The 14,153-nt window shown below is 37.2% G+C and overlaps 1 protein-coding gene across 3 annotated transcripts in view; it reads right to left on the bottom strand.

Moving 5' to 3' along the window:
• Nucleotides 1-14,153, bottom strand: part of PEX5L (peroxisomal biogenesis factor 5 like) — a 104,805-nt gene that overhangs the window by 6,880 nt on the left and 83,772 nt on the right. For all 3 annotated transcript variants that reach the window (XM_071566961.1, XM_071566962.1, XM_071566963.1), the window contains 7 exons: nt 11,333-11,428; nt 5,804-5,920; nt 4,723-4,866; nt 3,908-3,978; nt 2,553-2,750; nt 1,097-1,262; nt 571-728 (listed from right to left, as the gene is read on the bottom strand). In XM_071566961.1, the coding sequence (XP_071423062.1) occupies nt 571-728; nt 1,097-1,262; nt 2,553-2,750; nt 3,908-3,978; nt 4,723-4,866; nt 5,804-5,920; nt 11,333-11,428 (950 nt within the window). The remainder of the gene's footprint in view (nt 1-570; nt 729-1,096; nt 1,263-2,552; nt 2,751-3,907; nt 3,979-4,722; nt 4,867-5,803; nt 5,921-11,332; nt 11,429-14,153) is intronic.

The raw sequence follows: 14,153 nt of genomic DNA, 5'->3' as shown, positions 1-14,153 counted from the left end.
TCATTAAACACATGGGCACAGCTTGTGGCAACACAGAGCCCAGTCTGTTCATACATGCTGTCCTCATTGCAGCGTAGCATCCTGTCCTCTTACCTGCTTAACCTGACAGGTGAGATCGTGGAATACCCACAGTCATTCCTGAAGGATGTGCTGCAAGTGGTTTTGATGGCATTAACTACTTGAAGCAGTTTAATTGAAGTTTCCCTTCTAAAGACAGGCTCTTATATTTTTTTTTACAAAAACTCTTAAGCACAGGACTAAGTTTGTGAGAACAATCCCACTGATTACAAGACTATTGCACTTAGAGCTAAATAAAAATGCTTAAGCAGCTTGCTGAATGAGAGATTTATTTTGTTTTAATAGAAATTCGGTGGTTTTATTATGTAGAATTTGTGGTTATAAGAAAAGTATCATTGCTTAGTACTTTGTAAAAAATAATGACAAATTTTTCCAGTAGCTAAGATTATGCAGCTGTATTTTGATTTTTTTTTGATAGCTCCAGCTAGAAAATGAATCCTCACTTGGTTGTTATGATCCCTGGCTTTCTGTTTACACATTTTTTTAACTCACCTGTATGCCCCTAGGTTGATGCAGCTTATCCCTAAATTGTATCTGGACCTGATGAAGCCAGGTTGTATTTCCAAAGCTCGTGTATATGCCTCGACAGCTTCTTCACTGCGATCCCCATTTGCCAAGGTGGCTCCAAGACGGTTCCATAATGTATAGTCCTGGTGAGAAAAGGAGTTTTATTACTGCAGGTGTCTAAAAGGGACAGAATAGCTCATTTTTACTTGCAAAGTAAGGAGGGCTGCAGAAAATAACAGTATTGTATCTTAATTGACACAGAAGGTGAGGTTCTGACTCGTGATGACAGGCAACTTTATATAACTAGTACAATTAATCAGCACAGAGCTAGAAACTGGACATGTATAAATCTGCTTCTAAATGGAGTTGTCTTGTAATTAAGATTTCTATTTCAGGTATTAAAATTTTAATGTTGGAAGTGACATCTCATTAATAACAGCCTGATCGAGACGGGAGAAAGAAAATGACCTGTTGAGCTAAATTTTTTAAAATGGAAAAGTATAAAATGTACCTCTGGTCGAACAGTTAAAGCAGCACTAAATGCATCTATTGCTCTGTTAAATTCTCCATTCAGGTGAAAAAGAACTCCAAGTCCTGTCTGCAGGTCAGGGTCTATCATATCACCATTCTGGTGAGCAGCCTCGAGGTACAAGTCCTTTACTTCTTCGAGTAATGAGCTAGACAAGGGTGAAAAATAACTTAAAGATCATAAAGTTATTTACAAATATTTCAATACTGATTGCATAAATGAAAATTAAAATCCTTGTAGTGGCTTTATCAGAAGTGATATATTCCTAACATTTGCAAATAAGCTTCTTTAAATTCACCATGGCAAAGATTTACTTCGAGGTGCTGATGTAAACTCATGTCTGGAATAAAAAAGTTTATTATAAAATTAAGTACGGCTGTTAATCCAAGTGAGATGACATGAAGATTTATTAAAACTATTCAAAGTAGATGATTCTCTTGGACATAAAAGAGTTTTTTACTGGCAAAAATAATAGTATTCTGAAGAGGAATAAGTAAGAGACTAGCCAAGACCCTTGAAGAAAGATGCCAAAATATAAGACTTCTGTGCCCACTGTAGACTTCATAAAACCTTTGCACTGACAGCACCATATGTCAGGAGGATGAAGCCTAAGTTTAATAACACCCTTAGCAATTAAGCAGAACTTGCATGTTTTATTTTTGTTAATAATCAATTATCTTGTCAACCCAGGACTTGTAAGTGATAAGGGTAAAACATAAGGCCTGTCTTCAAAGTGACAGTGATATAGCCTGAGTGTTTTAGTTCTGCAGATCATGTTTATGCCTTTAATGCCTTTATCATGCACCTCACAGTCCAGAGGTACTTGTTTATTGACCTTATGAAATCACAACCAAGGGCTGCCAACTGACAAATTATTTTACTATTTAAAGTGGCTGCCAGCTGAAGACAAATAAAATAACTGTGCTTGCTGTCTCTTTGGTTGGAACCAGAAGGGCTTTCAAACAAACAGATGCCACCTCTCAATATTTTCAGAGAACTGAAGCCATGTCACACTGTCATTCCTGGATTCTGGTGGCTGGGTTAGGATACAGGAAACACAATGAACAGTAGGAAGAACATAGACCTATAGAGCAGGATAAAGGCGCGGAAGGGATGTGGAAGTAGCTGAGGAATGAGGGTGCAGGATTTGGGATTACAGTGGCAGGAGACAGGGGCAGAGGGAAGTGGTGGGAGTTGAGGGGAAGCATAATATTTTAGCTGTTTTATTATTTTTTTCTTTTAACTTCCAGGGATGGCAAAAGAGATTTGAGTCACTAAACCAAATGTCCTATGGTGGCTTCCCACACCTGCCACTAGAGATGAAGAGTTTTCTGTCATAAAGTACAGGCTGAACTATGAGCAAGGGGTCACAGCACACACCATCAAGTTCTAGTGATGTCATTAAAATTTTCCCCATCAGGAGTTACAGTTCATTTACCTTTCATCTGCTGTCTTAGACATCCTCCTGGTAAGCGCTGGGGACCCTTTTTTGCTTCTCACTATATACTTGTATTTTGGGTTTTGCTTTATCCAGTTTCTCAGAGCTTGATAGGCTTCTTGTTGATGGCCAGTGTTGGTATAACTTACAGCCAGGGCCATCAGAGCTTTCAGGTTGTTTGGCTGTAGTTCCAAGCACCTAGGCAGAAAATAAAAATATATTGAAATATTTTTGTAGCCAAACACAATTTTGGAATTCTTCCAAAATAATCTGTGTAAAGAAAATCACTCACGCAAGTAAAATAATACTTGTAAATAGGGATATTTTTGTGTGATAAGTGCATTATGCATGTGTATACACATACATGCCACACATTGCTGGGCATACACACATATGTAAATAAACCTACACATAAAAGTTTTGTTTTAATCCTTCTGATTATGAGTAAATGTAGGTAGATTAATTTTTGTAATATCTATCTAGTAAACAAAGGGAAACTTTACATAATTTCAAGCACACAATTTAATGTGGTTTTCAGCTTCACAAAAAAGTATTTTGAAGACAAAATTTCTTCCATCCTCATGAATCTCCACAGTCATCCTGATTTTTCAGTTTTCCTTTGACAAAGCTGGAGACAATCAAATCAAGCAGTCTTTCTCTGGTTATGTACTATGAACTGAAAACAGAATCTCATCTATTTTGATAACATCACTCTTGCTTGTTTGAAAATTAGGGATAAGCAAGCCTCTAAATAGGCAATTCCTTGGATTTCTACCCAGGTAAGCTCATAAATTACATATTAATAAGTTTGAGTATGCTTAGATGAAATAACTTCATGGTAAACAGTGCTAATGCAATTGAATATTGCTTCAAATGGAAACATAAAAACCCATTACACAAAGATAATAATAATGCTGATATTTTGGAACTCACATTTTACATACAAGCATTCTGTGATCTTCACATCTCTATCAACCTAAAAATAGTCAGTTATCATCCAGCAGCTGAAGGGAGCTCACTCCAATTAAGAAAACCTCTTCATTAAAGGACAGACTATAGAAATACCAAGTGGCCAGAAAATCAAAAAGGCACTTCATTTGCATTATGCCTAGTTCATGTTTATCAGGTCATGTACCTTTTCTTTTGTACACCTATTCAAATTACTATGTTAAATATTATAAAACAGAAATGTTAATCACCCTCTGAAGTCACTTGGAAAGTTTCTAAATCTATGTGAATGCTTTACTTAGCTAAAATAATGCTTCATGTTCCAAGACAAGAATGACATTAAATATCCCCAGGTCTCTATTACCAAATGCTCCTGAGACCCTGATTTAGCACTGATCTTCATCTACCTTTGGAGGGCAACGATTGCTGCCTGCTCATTTTCATTCTCTGCCTGTGTTATTCCCAGGAACTGCCAGGCCTGCAAAAATAATCATCATTTTCTTAGTTTGTAATATATATCCAACTGCAAACAGAGTTACAATTAGTATCATGGTTAAACAGAGGGGTGAGTAGAAGCAGCAGGTCTGTCCAGGAACAGCTACAGATTTTTCTACAGTGTGATACCAACAGTACCAATCAATGCAGTTCTGCATATCCTTGGACCTAATAAATATTTATAGTCAATGAATGCAAATGTACTCTGACAGTGTATGACCACATGCTGATTTCTTAAATTTGAATTATTGTACATTTTAAATTATATGGAAAACAGTGAAGAATTCTTAAGTTGTATAGATTTAAGGGATTCTAGATAGTTTAGAGATTCTCTGCTTTTTGAAATACTGCTGCTAATTTAATGTAGCAGTAGATTCAAAAGCCCTAGACATTTACACTGTGAATATTTTTCACAAAAACCAGACTTTAACACTTGTTAAATCAAAAATGTTCATCTTTTCCACAACATTGTTTACGAGATAGTTGGAAAACATCAGGATATGAAGAAAAGTTTGAAATATTTCAAACAACAAAATTTCAAAACCAGATTCTCATCCTAGGAATAACTCCCTGCTATCTAAAGGCATACACTAATTCAACCCCTTTAGAACTGAATCTTTTTCAGTCAGCCAAGGCTAGCAAAGGTTTGAGCCCCAAATCCTCCCATTGTTTCATGCTAAAGGGAGTTCCCCTTGCCTTTGTCAGTAAAAGGCACATGAGTGAATACCTCTGCATCGTTGGGTTCTTGTAGAATAGCAGCCTCCAGGTATAAGATTGTAACAGGAAGGTCCCCTTCTTTCATTTTTTTCAGTCCTTCCTCAAAAGCACCAGGCCAGTCTTTGAAGGGATTCTCAGTATGGAAATAATAACCCTGGAGAAGTGAGATAATGGACCTGTGATGAAGCACTCTGGCAGGAAATGGCAAGTCCAAAAGATTAAATGACTCACTATTTTCCAACTGAATGTAAACACCCTTTGTTCTATGAAAATGGTGTAAGCTCCCCCATGGAATTTCAATGACAAAAAGTGTAAAACGGCAGCATCACTGGACATTTATATTTCTGGTCTCTATTTTTGCTTTAGCTCTGAAGTTATACTTACTGCTACTAATGGTGGGCTCTCCTGCTCCTGTCAAAGATAATGGCAACAACTTACACTGCCTGCAGTAGCAGCAGAACTGAACCTCTCATGAGCCCAGGACATCCAATTGGATAGGAGAGAGCACACATCAAGCAGCTGACTCCCTGCAGTGCTTGTAACCTCCAGTCTGCCAGTTAAAAAAATCCTGAAATCTTCAATTAACTTCCAGATACAGAACAGTGCTGCAAGCCCCTGAGTTTATTTTAGTATTCCTTTAATTTGGCCTTTTTCTCTTCTTGTCTCTGCAGTGTAAATGGTGTATTCTAATGACAGCTACACAATAGAAATCAAATGAAAATATGAAATGTAAGGAATGAAGAAGAGAGACAGAATCTCTGTCATTTCTATCCTCAACAGTGCTTGAATGTACCAGCCCAGATATTTTTATTTGGTGCTCTTCTTAAGTGTCTGTCTTCAAAAATGCCAATAATCCAGCAGTTTGCTTTGTGAACCTTTCAGATGAATTCAGGCAGTGTGCAAGTCTAAATGTATTCTCACTATGGCAAGGTCTGTTGAATCTACCCCATTCACAGACAATTAAAAAGGATGAGCTCTTTTGGGTAAAATTAGCTTCCATGTTCAAAGAGTTTCTTTAGGTTCCTTTGAATAGCTGAGTCTCATCTGAATGTGCACAGGGGGGATGAAATATATTAAAAACTTGGTGTTACCTTCTCAATGGTTGAGATGGTGACTTGCCCTGGTGCTTCCTGGTTCTCTGAAATCCAGTTTCTGCGAGCCATTTCTTCCCATTCTGCTTGCATTTTATCCCAGAACTCTGTGTCTGACTAGAAGAAAAGGAGGAAAACAGAAAATAAACAACAAAACTAAAACAAAGTGGTAAGCTTTTCGCTTCTTTCTACCAGTGGTCTTGGTCTGTCAGTTTTGCTGAACAATATTAATTTTATTAATAATCACACTGACTCAGATACTACAGCTCCTGTTTGGAATTCCAGATAATTAAATTTCATCTCTTATATTGAAATGCATTTTGTCAACAGAAAACTGTTTATCTCAGAGGCAGTGTGTGTCCTTTTTGAAGCAGGATTTGCAGAAGCTTACACTGCATCTTATTGATGTTAACAGCAAACTGGTACATAAAATTTGAAGGAAATGAATGCTACAAGGCCCTGGCAAAAGAGAGAGAAAGAAATAAAAAAAAAAGAAAAATCAACTAAGTGCATATGCTAAAGAGTAACTTTAGATAAAACAGTTTGAAAGAGAACAAGCATCCCACTTTGGTATATTCAGCATCCTTTTCAGCTGTGTGAAAGGGAAATGTCAAAGCTTAGACAGGGTGTTTGCATAAGAGATTTAATAGAAATTGGGCTTTCTGACATAGTGGAGAAATCTTAGTATTGTGTTGTGTACTGTGCTGGTGAGAGGAATCTACAAGAGATTGTAAAAATCATACAGTGAGATTAACATTCAGCTCAAAGACAAGGCAAAAATGCATATACAAGGAAACAGAAATGATGAAAAAAAGAATGAGATTTAGGATGTACAAAAAACCAGACGGAGGGAACTGATGTGACTACTGAAGAATGATGCCAAAACACAGAAATAGGAGTTAAAAAGAGGGGAGGATCCAATTTAGGTGCCCTTTTCCTAGCCCTCCACAAATTGGTCATAAGCCCCCCAAAAGCAGACCCATAGCAGAATATCCACCCAGCCTGAGGAACCTTCCCAAGTTCTCCAGTTCCTGCAAGGTCATGGCCAGAACTTCAGTGAACTGACATTACTGGAGGCACAGTTTCTGAGCTTATTTATGCCAAAGACAACAGCACAAATAATTCTATTCTACATTACAAATGTAATCTTCTTTACAAGACTGACAACATTGCTGCTAATCCACAGTCAGGCATGATGTGAGAAACAGTTTAGTCTTTGATTGTGTGACTTGCTGCAATCTTCCTTAGGTACTTGGAAAAGGAGAGCATGTGCCTCCTGACATGGTACTTCATGTACATGAGACTTCATGTACTGCTTGGACACAGGGCAGGACCCAACTGTTATTTTGCAATGATTTGCTTCTTTGGGCCAAGGTACAGCATTCTGAGTACATCCAGTAGGTGGGTTTGTGACAAAGCTGCACTGGGCACCCGGAGCAGGCACCTGATAAAATGCTGTAATAGTGCTGAGATAAACACCAATATCAATAGCAGAGCAGTTTAATGTCTTTGAGGAGAAGATTGTAAACATTTCACAGCTTTTGGTGAAGGCCTAAGTCTATTCCAGCTGCCATTATTAGCAGTTTTCCCATTGACTTCAGTGGCAGGAAGGTTAGATTGATATTGAGTGTTCCTGAAGATCTGGCTTTGGACCAAGACTCCTAAATCTAATTTTGACTCTGCTACATCACTGGTGCCAATTAACCTCATTTCAATGTCTTTGCTGCCTTAATGCTGGTGAATTACTTTGGATGTACCAAAATTTTTCAGACCAGTTGAACACATTTAACACATTCTCAGATCATCTTCAGTAGTTAAGTGGAATGAGAACCAGGAAAATTGTTTGTACCATCTGACTACTTCCTAGCAGAAAATTCTGCATTTTGTCAAAGAGGTTATTTTTACTCTTAGTATTTAAAAATATGCTGAAGCAGTTAAAGAAATGGGAGGCAAAATATTTGCAGACTCTCTACTTCCTGTTATACAGTGAAAGGGGGTGAGGCATGTACTTTTGGAATATTGCTGTGGAATTTATAAATTTACCTATTTTCATAACTTTTAGAATTTTACCTGCCCTGTATTGCCAAAAAATAATATGCAATATTCCTTCTTGACCAAAGCATATGAAAGAAAAGTTCTGTCATTGTTCTTTTCATAATCTTTGATGTGAAAGACACAGTTAAACCTGTGTGCTTCTAACCAAGTAATATTTCCTTAGCTGATACCTTCTCAAAATGAAACTTGAAAATTTTAGTGAAATTTACAGATAAATAATGATACAAAAATGATATAACAAGGCAAAGATTCCCACTGTGATTTGAGAGAGTGACAAGATGCATCTGGATGACTCGAGTTCCTACGTGTCAGGCACATCCAAAGGGATGTCCAAATAGTGAGGCAGGAACACTGTAAGTACAGAAAGGACTCTGAGTGATACTCATGGGAACCACAAAGCTGATGATTCTGGGATGTGTTTTCTTAGGCTAGAAGAAATTAATCCCATCTTTTCCTACTATTGTCACATAATTCAGCTGTAATATATTCTGATGCTTCACAACAGTACATTATACAGCAGATGGTTCAAGTGACATTGTGTTGTAAATAAAGTGATGCTGAGAAGGACAGCTCAAAATTTCTTATGCATAAGCTCATAAAACAATGTGGCATCTGCAGTTTAATGAGGGAAATGTGGAATCAGAAAATAACAAAATTGGGTTTTTTCCATCTCTGAGACATTTCTCAGTTGGAAGTCTTTGCACTTGCTTGGTTTTATTTCTCTTTAGCCTAATTCATCACCAATAGGATGGCAGAAAATTGTTTTAACAGAATACAGATACAGGATGAACCTGAATACACATGCTGGCATTTTTTAAAAAATGCAAAAGTACTGATTTTTGGAAAATGGAGCTAATTATTCAGAAGATTACCTTAAAACATAGTTCTAACTGCACTCGGAAATCACAGAGACAAAAAAATATGAGGCAAAAATCAAACCCCATTTCCAGAATAAGGCAGCAAAGTCTGCAAGCACCAAATCACTGCAAGGGAATCTGGACCCTCTCTAGTAAAGAAGCTGTTTTACTTACTGCTTTTTTCTTAAAAGATTCCCCAATGGCATAGACATCTTTAAACCTTCTTAAGAAAGAATTACCTCACAAATCTTCATTAATCTCAAAGTCTGACATCTTAAAACCATTCCCAAAGCTCTAAAGTGAATACTGGGTGGAGGATAAAGTTTGGTGTCTTCATTTACTGAGTTGTTAATTAATTCCTTTCGAACTAGGCCACAAAGAACCTGAGAATTGCTTCCTTTTCTTGTTCAGTTTTCTGGCTAATCTTGCCACTTGGAGCTTTCCCAGTTGAGGAATATTAAAGAAACATCCAAAGCCTAAAAAATGAATTTTTGAACTGTATCTATTCTCCACTTAAGAAAGCACTAATCTTTCTGAGATGGGCTCCAATTTATTTCAATCACTCCAGCTTTCTTACTACTTCATTTTATATAGTTCTTTATTCAGTTCTTTTCATATGCAAATGGAAATAACTGCTCTATAAGGTCTTGAAGAATCCTTTCCTTTCCATTTTTACTACCTGATCCAAGATTCTACTTTAAGATGAAAGAGTAACTTTAGACTGCCAGCTACACAGTTAGGGAAACATTTAATTAGATTATTTTTAGTAGCTGCTTTTGAGACTACTTTAAAGTACTTTAACAATCTGTCTGTATTGCCTTAAAATGACCTTTTAGTCTGCAGGTTTGGTTTATTTATTTATTTTATTTTTTTTTACAGTATATTCTCCTCCTTACTTTACTCTGTAATGCAATTCAATAATATCTTGTAATCTGTTGTTGAACTCAACTCATTCTTCTTTCTGAGTGTCTGGAAATTCCCCATCACACACAGTTTCTGGCAATTGCAGAAGTACTGACATCATTTGCTTAACCATTAGCACCAAGATGTTCATCCTTAGATTCCCTGTGTTGCCATCCCAAGTTACAGCACACACATCCCACCTCTAGGATCAGTCTGCAGTGCAATTAGGAACTCCTTGGGCATACTAAGCAGTGACAATTTGAAAGGAATTCTCTCTTTTCATGTCAAGAGCAAAAATGTATGATGTGTGACATCAAAAACATCTCTTGTGTCTCACCAGCAGTTGTGTATAAAGAACCTTTTGATATGGAAAAAGTAATGCAGGAAGAAAATACAAGAAAAATGCCTTCAGTTTAGTTTATAAAAGAGTTAATTTAATGCTTGTGTCTGTTTTAGCCTTGTATGCTGAGACAAGACTTTTCTGTATGTGCAATAAAACCATAGTAGGAACCATGCATCTTACCACAGAATATAATGGGAAAAGCCCTACAAATCAGATTAATTTCTTAAATAAGAAGTTCTGGTTCTAGCTAAAAGTCAGGATGTGATTTAGGTATAATTTTGTTTGTAATCAACCGGTATTAATCTCGACTAGTTCAACTGCCAACACTGGAATTAGAATAGTATAAAAACTTGAGTTAGAGGAGTATTAAAATACATGGCTGAAATTTATTTCTAAACTCAAATATCCCTAAAGTGTTCTAGATGGTTTGGAGACTAATGAGACTGCAGTCCATGCTAAAAATAACGAGTTTGAGGAATCAGTTTCACAGCCTCATCCTTTCCATCCTAAAAACTCATTTCAGTGGGTGTTACATAATTCAGCCTGAAATTCTGTCCTCAGTGGAAGGCAGCTGTCTTGGCTCTTTGTGGTGATGGGATGTTGCAGCGTTATCAATGCAACCTCTGAAGCTTTCAGATCCATGCTCCAGAATGATTCTTATATCTATTTTTTTTTGTTGAATTCTCTCAAAATAAACTGCATTCCACCTTGTCTCTAGTCAGGATCAGGATTTCAGTTGGGGTTAGTGGTACAGGACAACACTCAAGAGATGTTTCAGAAGTTGGAAATGTTGTTAGCAAAAAAAAAAAAAAATTGGAAGTGAAATGGGAGAACTATCCTAATACTTTCACCTTTTCAAACCAAATGGGTTTGTCAGGAAACAAGAACAGTCCTGTGCTTAATGCTCTGCCACTTGTTGTAAAGATGTGAAAATGGTGCATGGTGACTGCTCTGTACAGTCTGCATTACAGCAGGTAATTGTGCTGTTTATCAGGAATTGTGAATTCCAGTTTCCCTGCAGAGAATTGGTTTGTGTCTGAGCTTAAATAGCTGACTGCATACATTCAGTTGCTGGGGAAAAATGTTTCCTTCTTTTACTTTCAGTTTGGAAGTACTTATATTTATGGGCCATTTTTTTACCCACTTGCTATAGCAATAAAAATTGAGTTTGAAAAGTTGGTTCTGTTTTGGGTTTGTTGTTTTTTTTTTTTAATAACATAAAATACTACTTTAAAATAGTAACTCCATGAATTATATCTTTTCTCTGCTTTAAATAACCCAATTCCAACTTTCTCCTATGCTTGTGCTGCAAGATAAACAAGAAATCTGTGGAACATTAGCTGAAAATGAAAACAGTAAATGAAATAATACCTCAACAGCTGCCTTTGCTCGTTCAAATTCCTCCTCCAAGGAGTGATTTCTGGACAGAAGAGGTGTTCCCCAGCGCTGCTCCTTAGCTGATCGTGCCTAAAAAATAGAAGAATAAATCAGAAAGGTATGATAGACTCTCTGTCATGTTTCTGAATTATTTGCTCAATTGCCTGGAGCCCCAGGTGGTTTTTTCCTTGGGGAAAACTAGTTGTTCCCTGCATGAATTCCTCTGAATTTTCTTACACCATAGCAGAGATCACTCCTCATAGGAAGCAAAGTGATTTATCTTTTCCATATTTTTCTTTTCACTCAAGATGCATGAAAGATAGACACCCAAGAAAAGGCAGTGCAAGAGCTGGACCACAAAGGAAAGAGATGACTATTTTGTATAAGACTTTCAGCTTCATTGTTCCCTCTCCTGCATTATAACTGTCAGAATGTATTCCACTGACCATGCTCCAGGAAAAAAACCTCTCATTTCCCTGTACATTTTGGAGTTTTCTTTCAGGTTTTCTTTTGGGGTCCCATTGGAGAGCCAGGTTTGCTGTGGATTTCACTGGAAGAACAAATCCATTTCTCAATCAGCAATTCTCTCTTCTGTGCCTTACTATCACTCTATCCCATTGGAAGCACATAACGAGTTTTCCCCGTTAGTTAATTAAAAACTTTTTTTTTTACAAAAGACACTATACAAAACCAAACAATGTTTAAAGATGGCATAGAAAAGCACAAAGTGGCCTAATCTTGCTAAATAGACCTCTGACTGCTAATCCTTTCCCTTGTGTTTGTCAAGAGGTTAAATTCATTAGCCACTTGCCTGTCCGTGGTCCCAACTGCATTAATTTATGTGATTATATTTCTGATGACTGTACTTGTAATATTCAACTTCAGTGAGCCACATTGCTAAAAGGCTAATTTTGCTCACATCAGACTCATTGAGCTGTATCTGCAAATGATGGAACGTGCACTGCTAGGATGAAACATCCAATATACTCCTGGGTTTTCACATATGTTGTGTGCAATACAAGGTCAAACATGTATGTCTGTGGTTGTACACACACGTTTTTACCTAGAAAATGGCATTCATTTGTCAGTTGAGCCTCAAAGGTTCTGTTTTCTTCCTGAGGCTTTGGTGTCTCAGGCGGAGACTGATTAGTGACATGTACACTGGGTGGATGATACACAGAGGGTAAGACAACAACAATACAGAACAAATTCTTGTGAGAAGCACATGGGGATGGTGGGTCTGTGTGTGTTATTCTGTGTTGGCTTCTGGACTTTGCTGTGACAGGAAGCACAGAGAATCTACACAGAGGATCTGTTGTTTCTGTTTTCACACCTACTACCTCTGGTCCATGTGGGTTGAAAAACACCTTTTTCATTTGGTGAGGCTAAGAAGAGGTTTCAGGTCGTCACTGAAAACATACCAAGACCCAGTCCTACTCACAAACCAGTTGTTTATCTGATTGATACAATGTATGCAGAAGAGATAACTGGTTCAAATAATTCATTTCTTTATGTATCACATGATGGTATTTGTCACTCAACATCCACATGATCAAACTGACATTCTACAGGGAATAAACTGAGGTTGTCTGGAATACATCTTTGAGGAAGGTGCTTTGATTTCATTTAAAGTTATCAAGAAACCTTAAAGTTATTTCCAACTACCACGTCTTATTTTTCTCCAATACTTTAAAAAACACTTTTCAGTATGCCTTATTTTCTCAGTAGAAAGAAATGGCGATTTTAATCAGGTTTTAATAATATAAAGATATTGAATAATATAAAGGCATTGCAATATTAAATTACCTCATTATGAAAAATTTTATTCAGATTTCAACCTCTGTTTTTTGTGTCACTTTTAGTCTCCCTCTTTATTTTTCATAGCCATGCAGACAACCAAAGTGAATCCTATATTCCAGTACCTGTCTTGCTGTTTCTCTATACTGAAATCAGGTTATCTCCTGTCTCCCACTAATTCTGGCTGCGTATCCATGCCTCTCTTGCCCCAGTACCACAGGGAGCCCTCCTGTTGACATTCTCATACATTGTGAGCCATTGATTCTTTTCAAACTGCCTTCCAGCATGGTGTTGTAAGCAGACCCTGCATTCTTATTCTGAAATGCATTAGAATACATATTCATACAGGTGTCTTGGTCACCAGCTCATTTTTTCTACTTCCTTATTTACATTTTTTTTCATTCCACTGCTGAATCATATGGAAATTTTCTCAGGAATGGCTTGCATATTTATTTTCAGATCAATAATACTGAAGATCATAGTTTCTCCTTGGAATCACAGAAGAATCTCCATGTTACTGTAATTCCTAGTGAGTAACTACTGCACTTGAGATCTGAGGTTAGGCAGTCTTTATCTGTTTAACAGCCTCTCAATTCATGCTTAATGGTCCCAATTTTAAAATCAGAAAACAGTATGTTAATTCAAATGTCTTGCAGAATATCACACAGCAACATTTATCAACTTGACCTGTAATCTGATCAAAGAATTACATTTGTTTTTCTTGACACAGAACTCTGTTGATAGGCACTAATTATGTTCCCAGCCGTTCCATTATTTATGAGTTGGCTCTTGCAAACAGTTTGATTACTTCTGCTTTTTACCCTTTTGTTTCTGGTGACTGCCATTCTTGAGGTCAAGGACAGTACTGCAAATGATGCTGCTCAGACTGAGCTGTGCTGCAGAAGGGGATAGTGAGCTTGTTGAGGCAGCAGAGAGGTGAGGGGGAAGAGGAAAAGGAGGATAGAAGTTCCCTCTGCCACATGACAGAGGACACACATTGTCCCTGCATCACCCCCCA

The sequence above is a fragment of the Pithys albifrons genome, chromosome 11, assembly GCF_047495875.1.
Source record: "Pithys albifrons albifrons isolate INPA30051 chromosome 11, PitAlb_v1, whole genome shotgun sequence".
Taxonomy (NCBI): domain Eukaryota; kingdom Metazoa; phylum Chordata; class Aves; order Passeriformes; family Thamnophilidae; genus Pithys; species Pithys albifrons.
The sequence above is the reverse complement of the archived record's forward strand: the minus strand, read 5'-3'. Positions and strand labels throughout refer to the sequence as shown.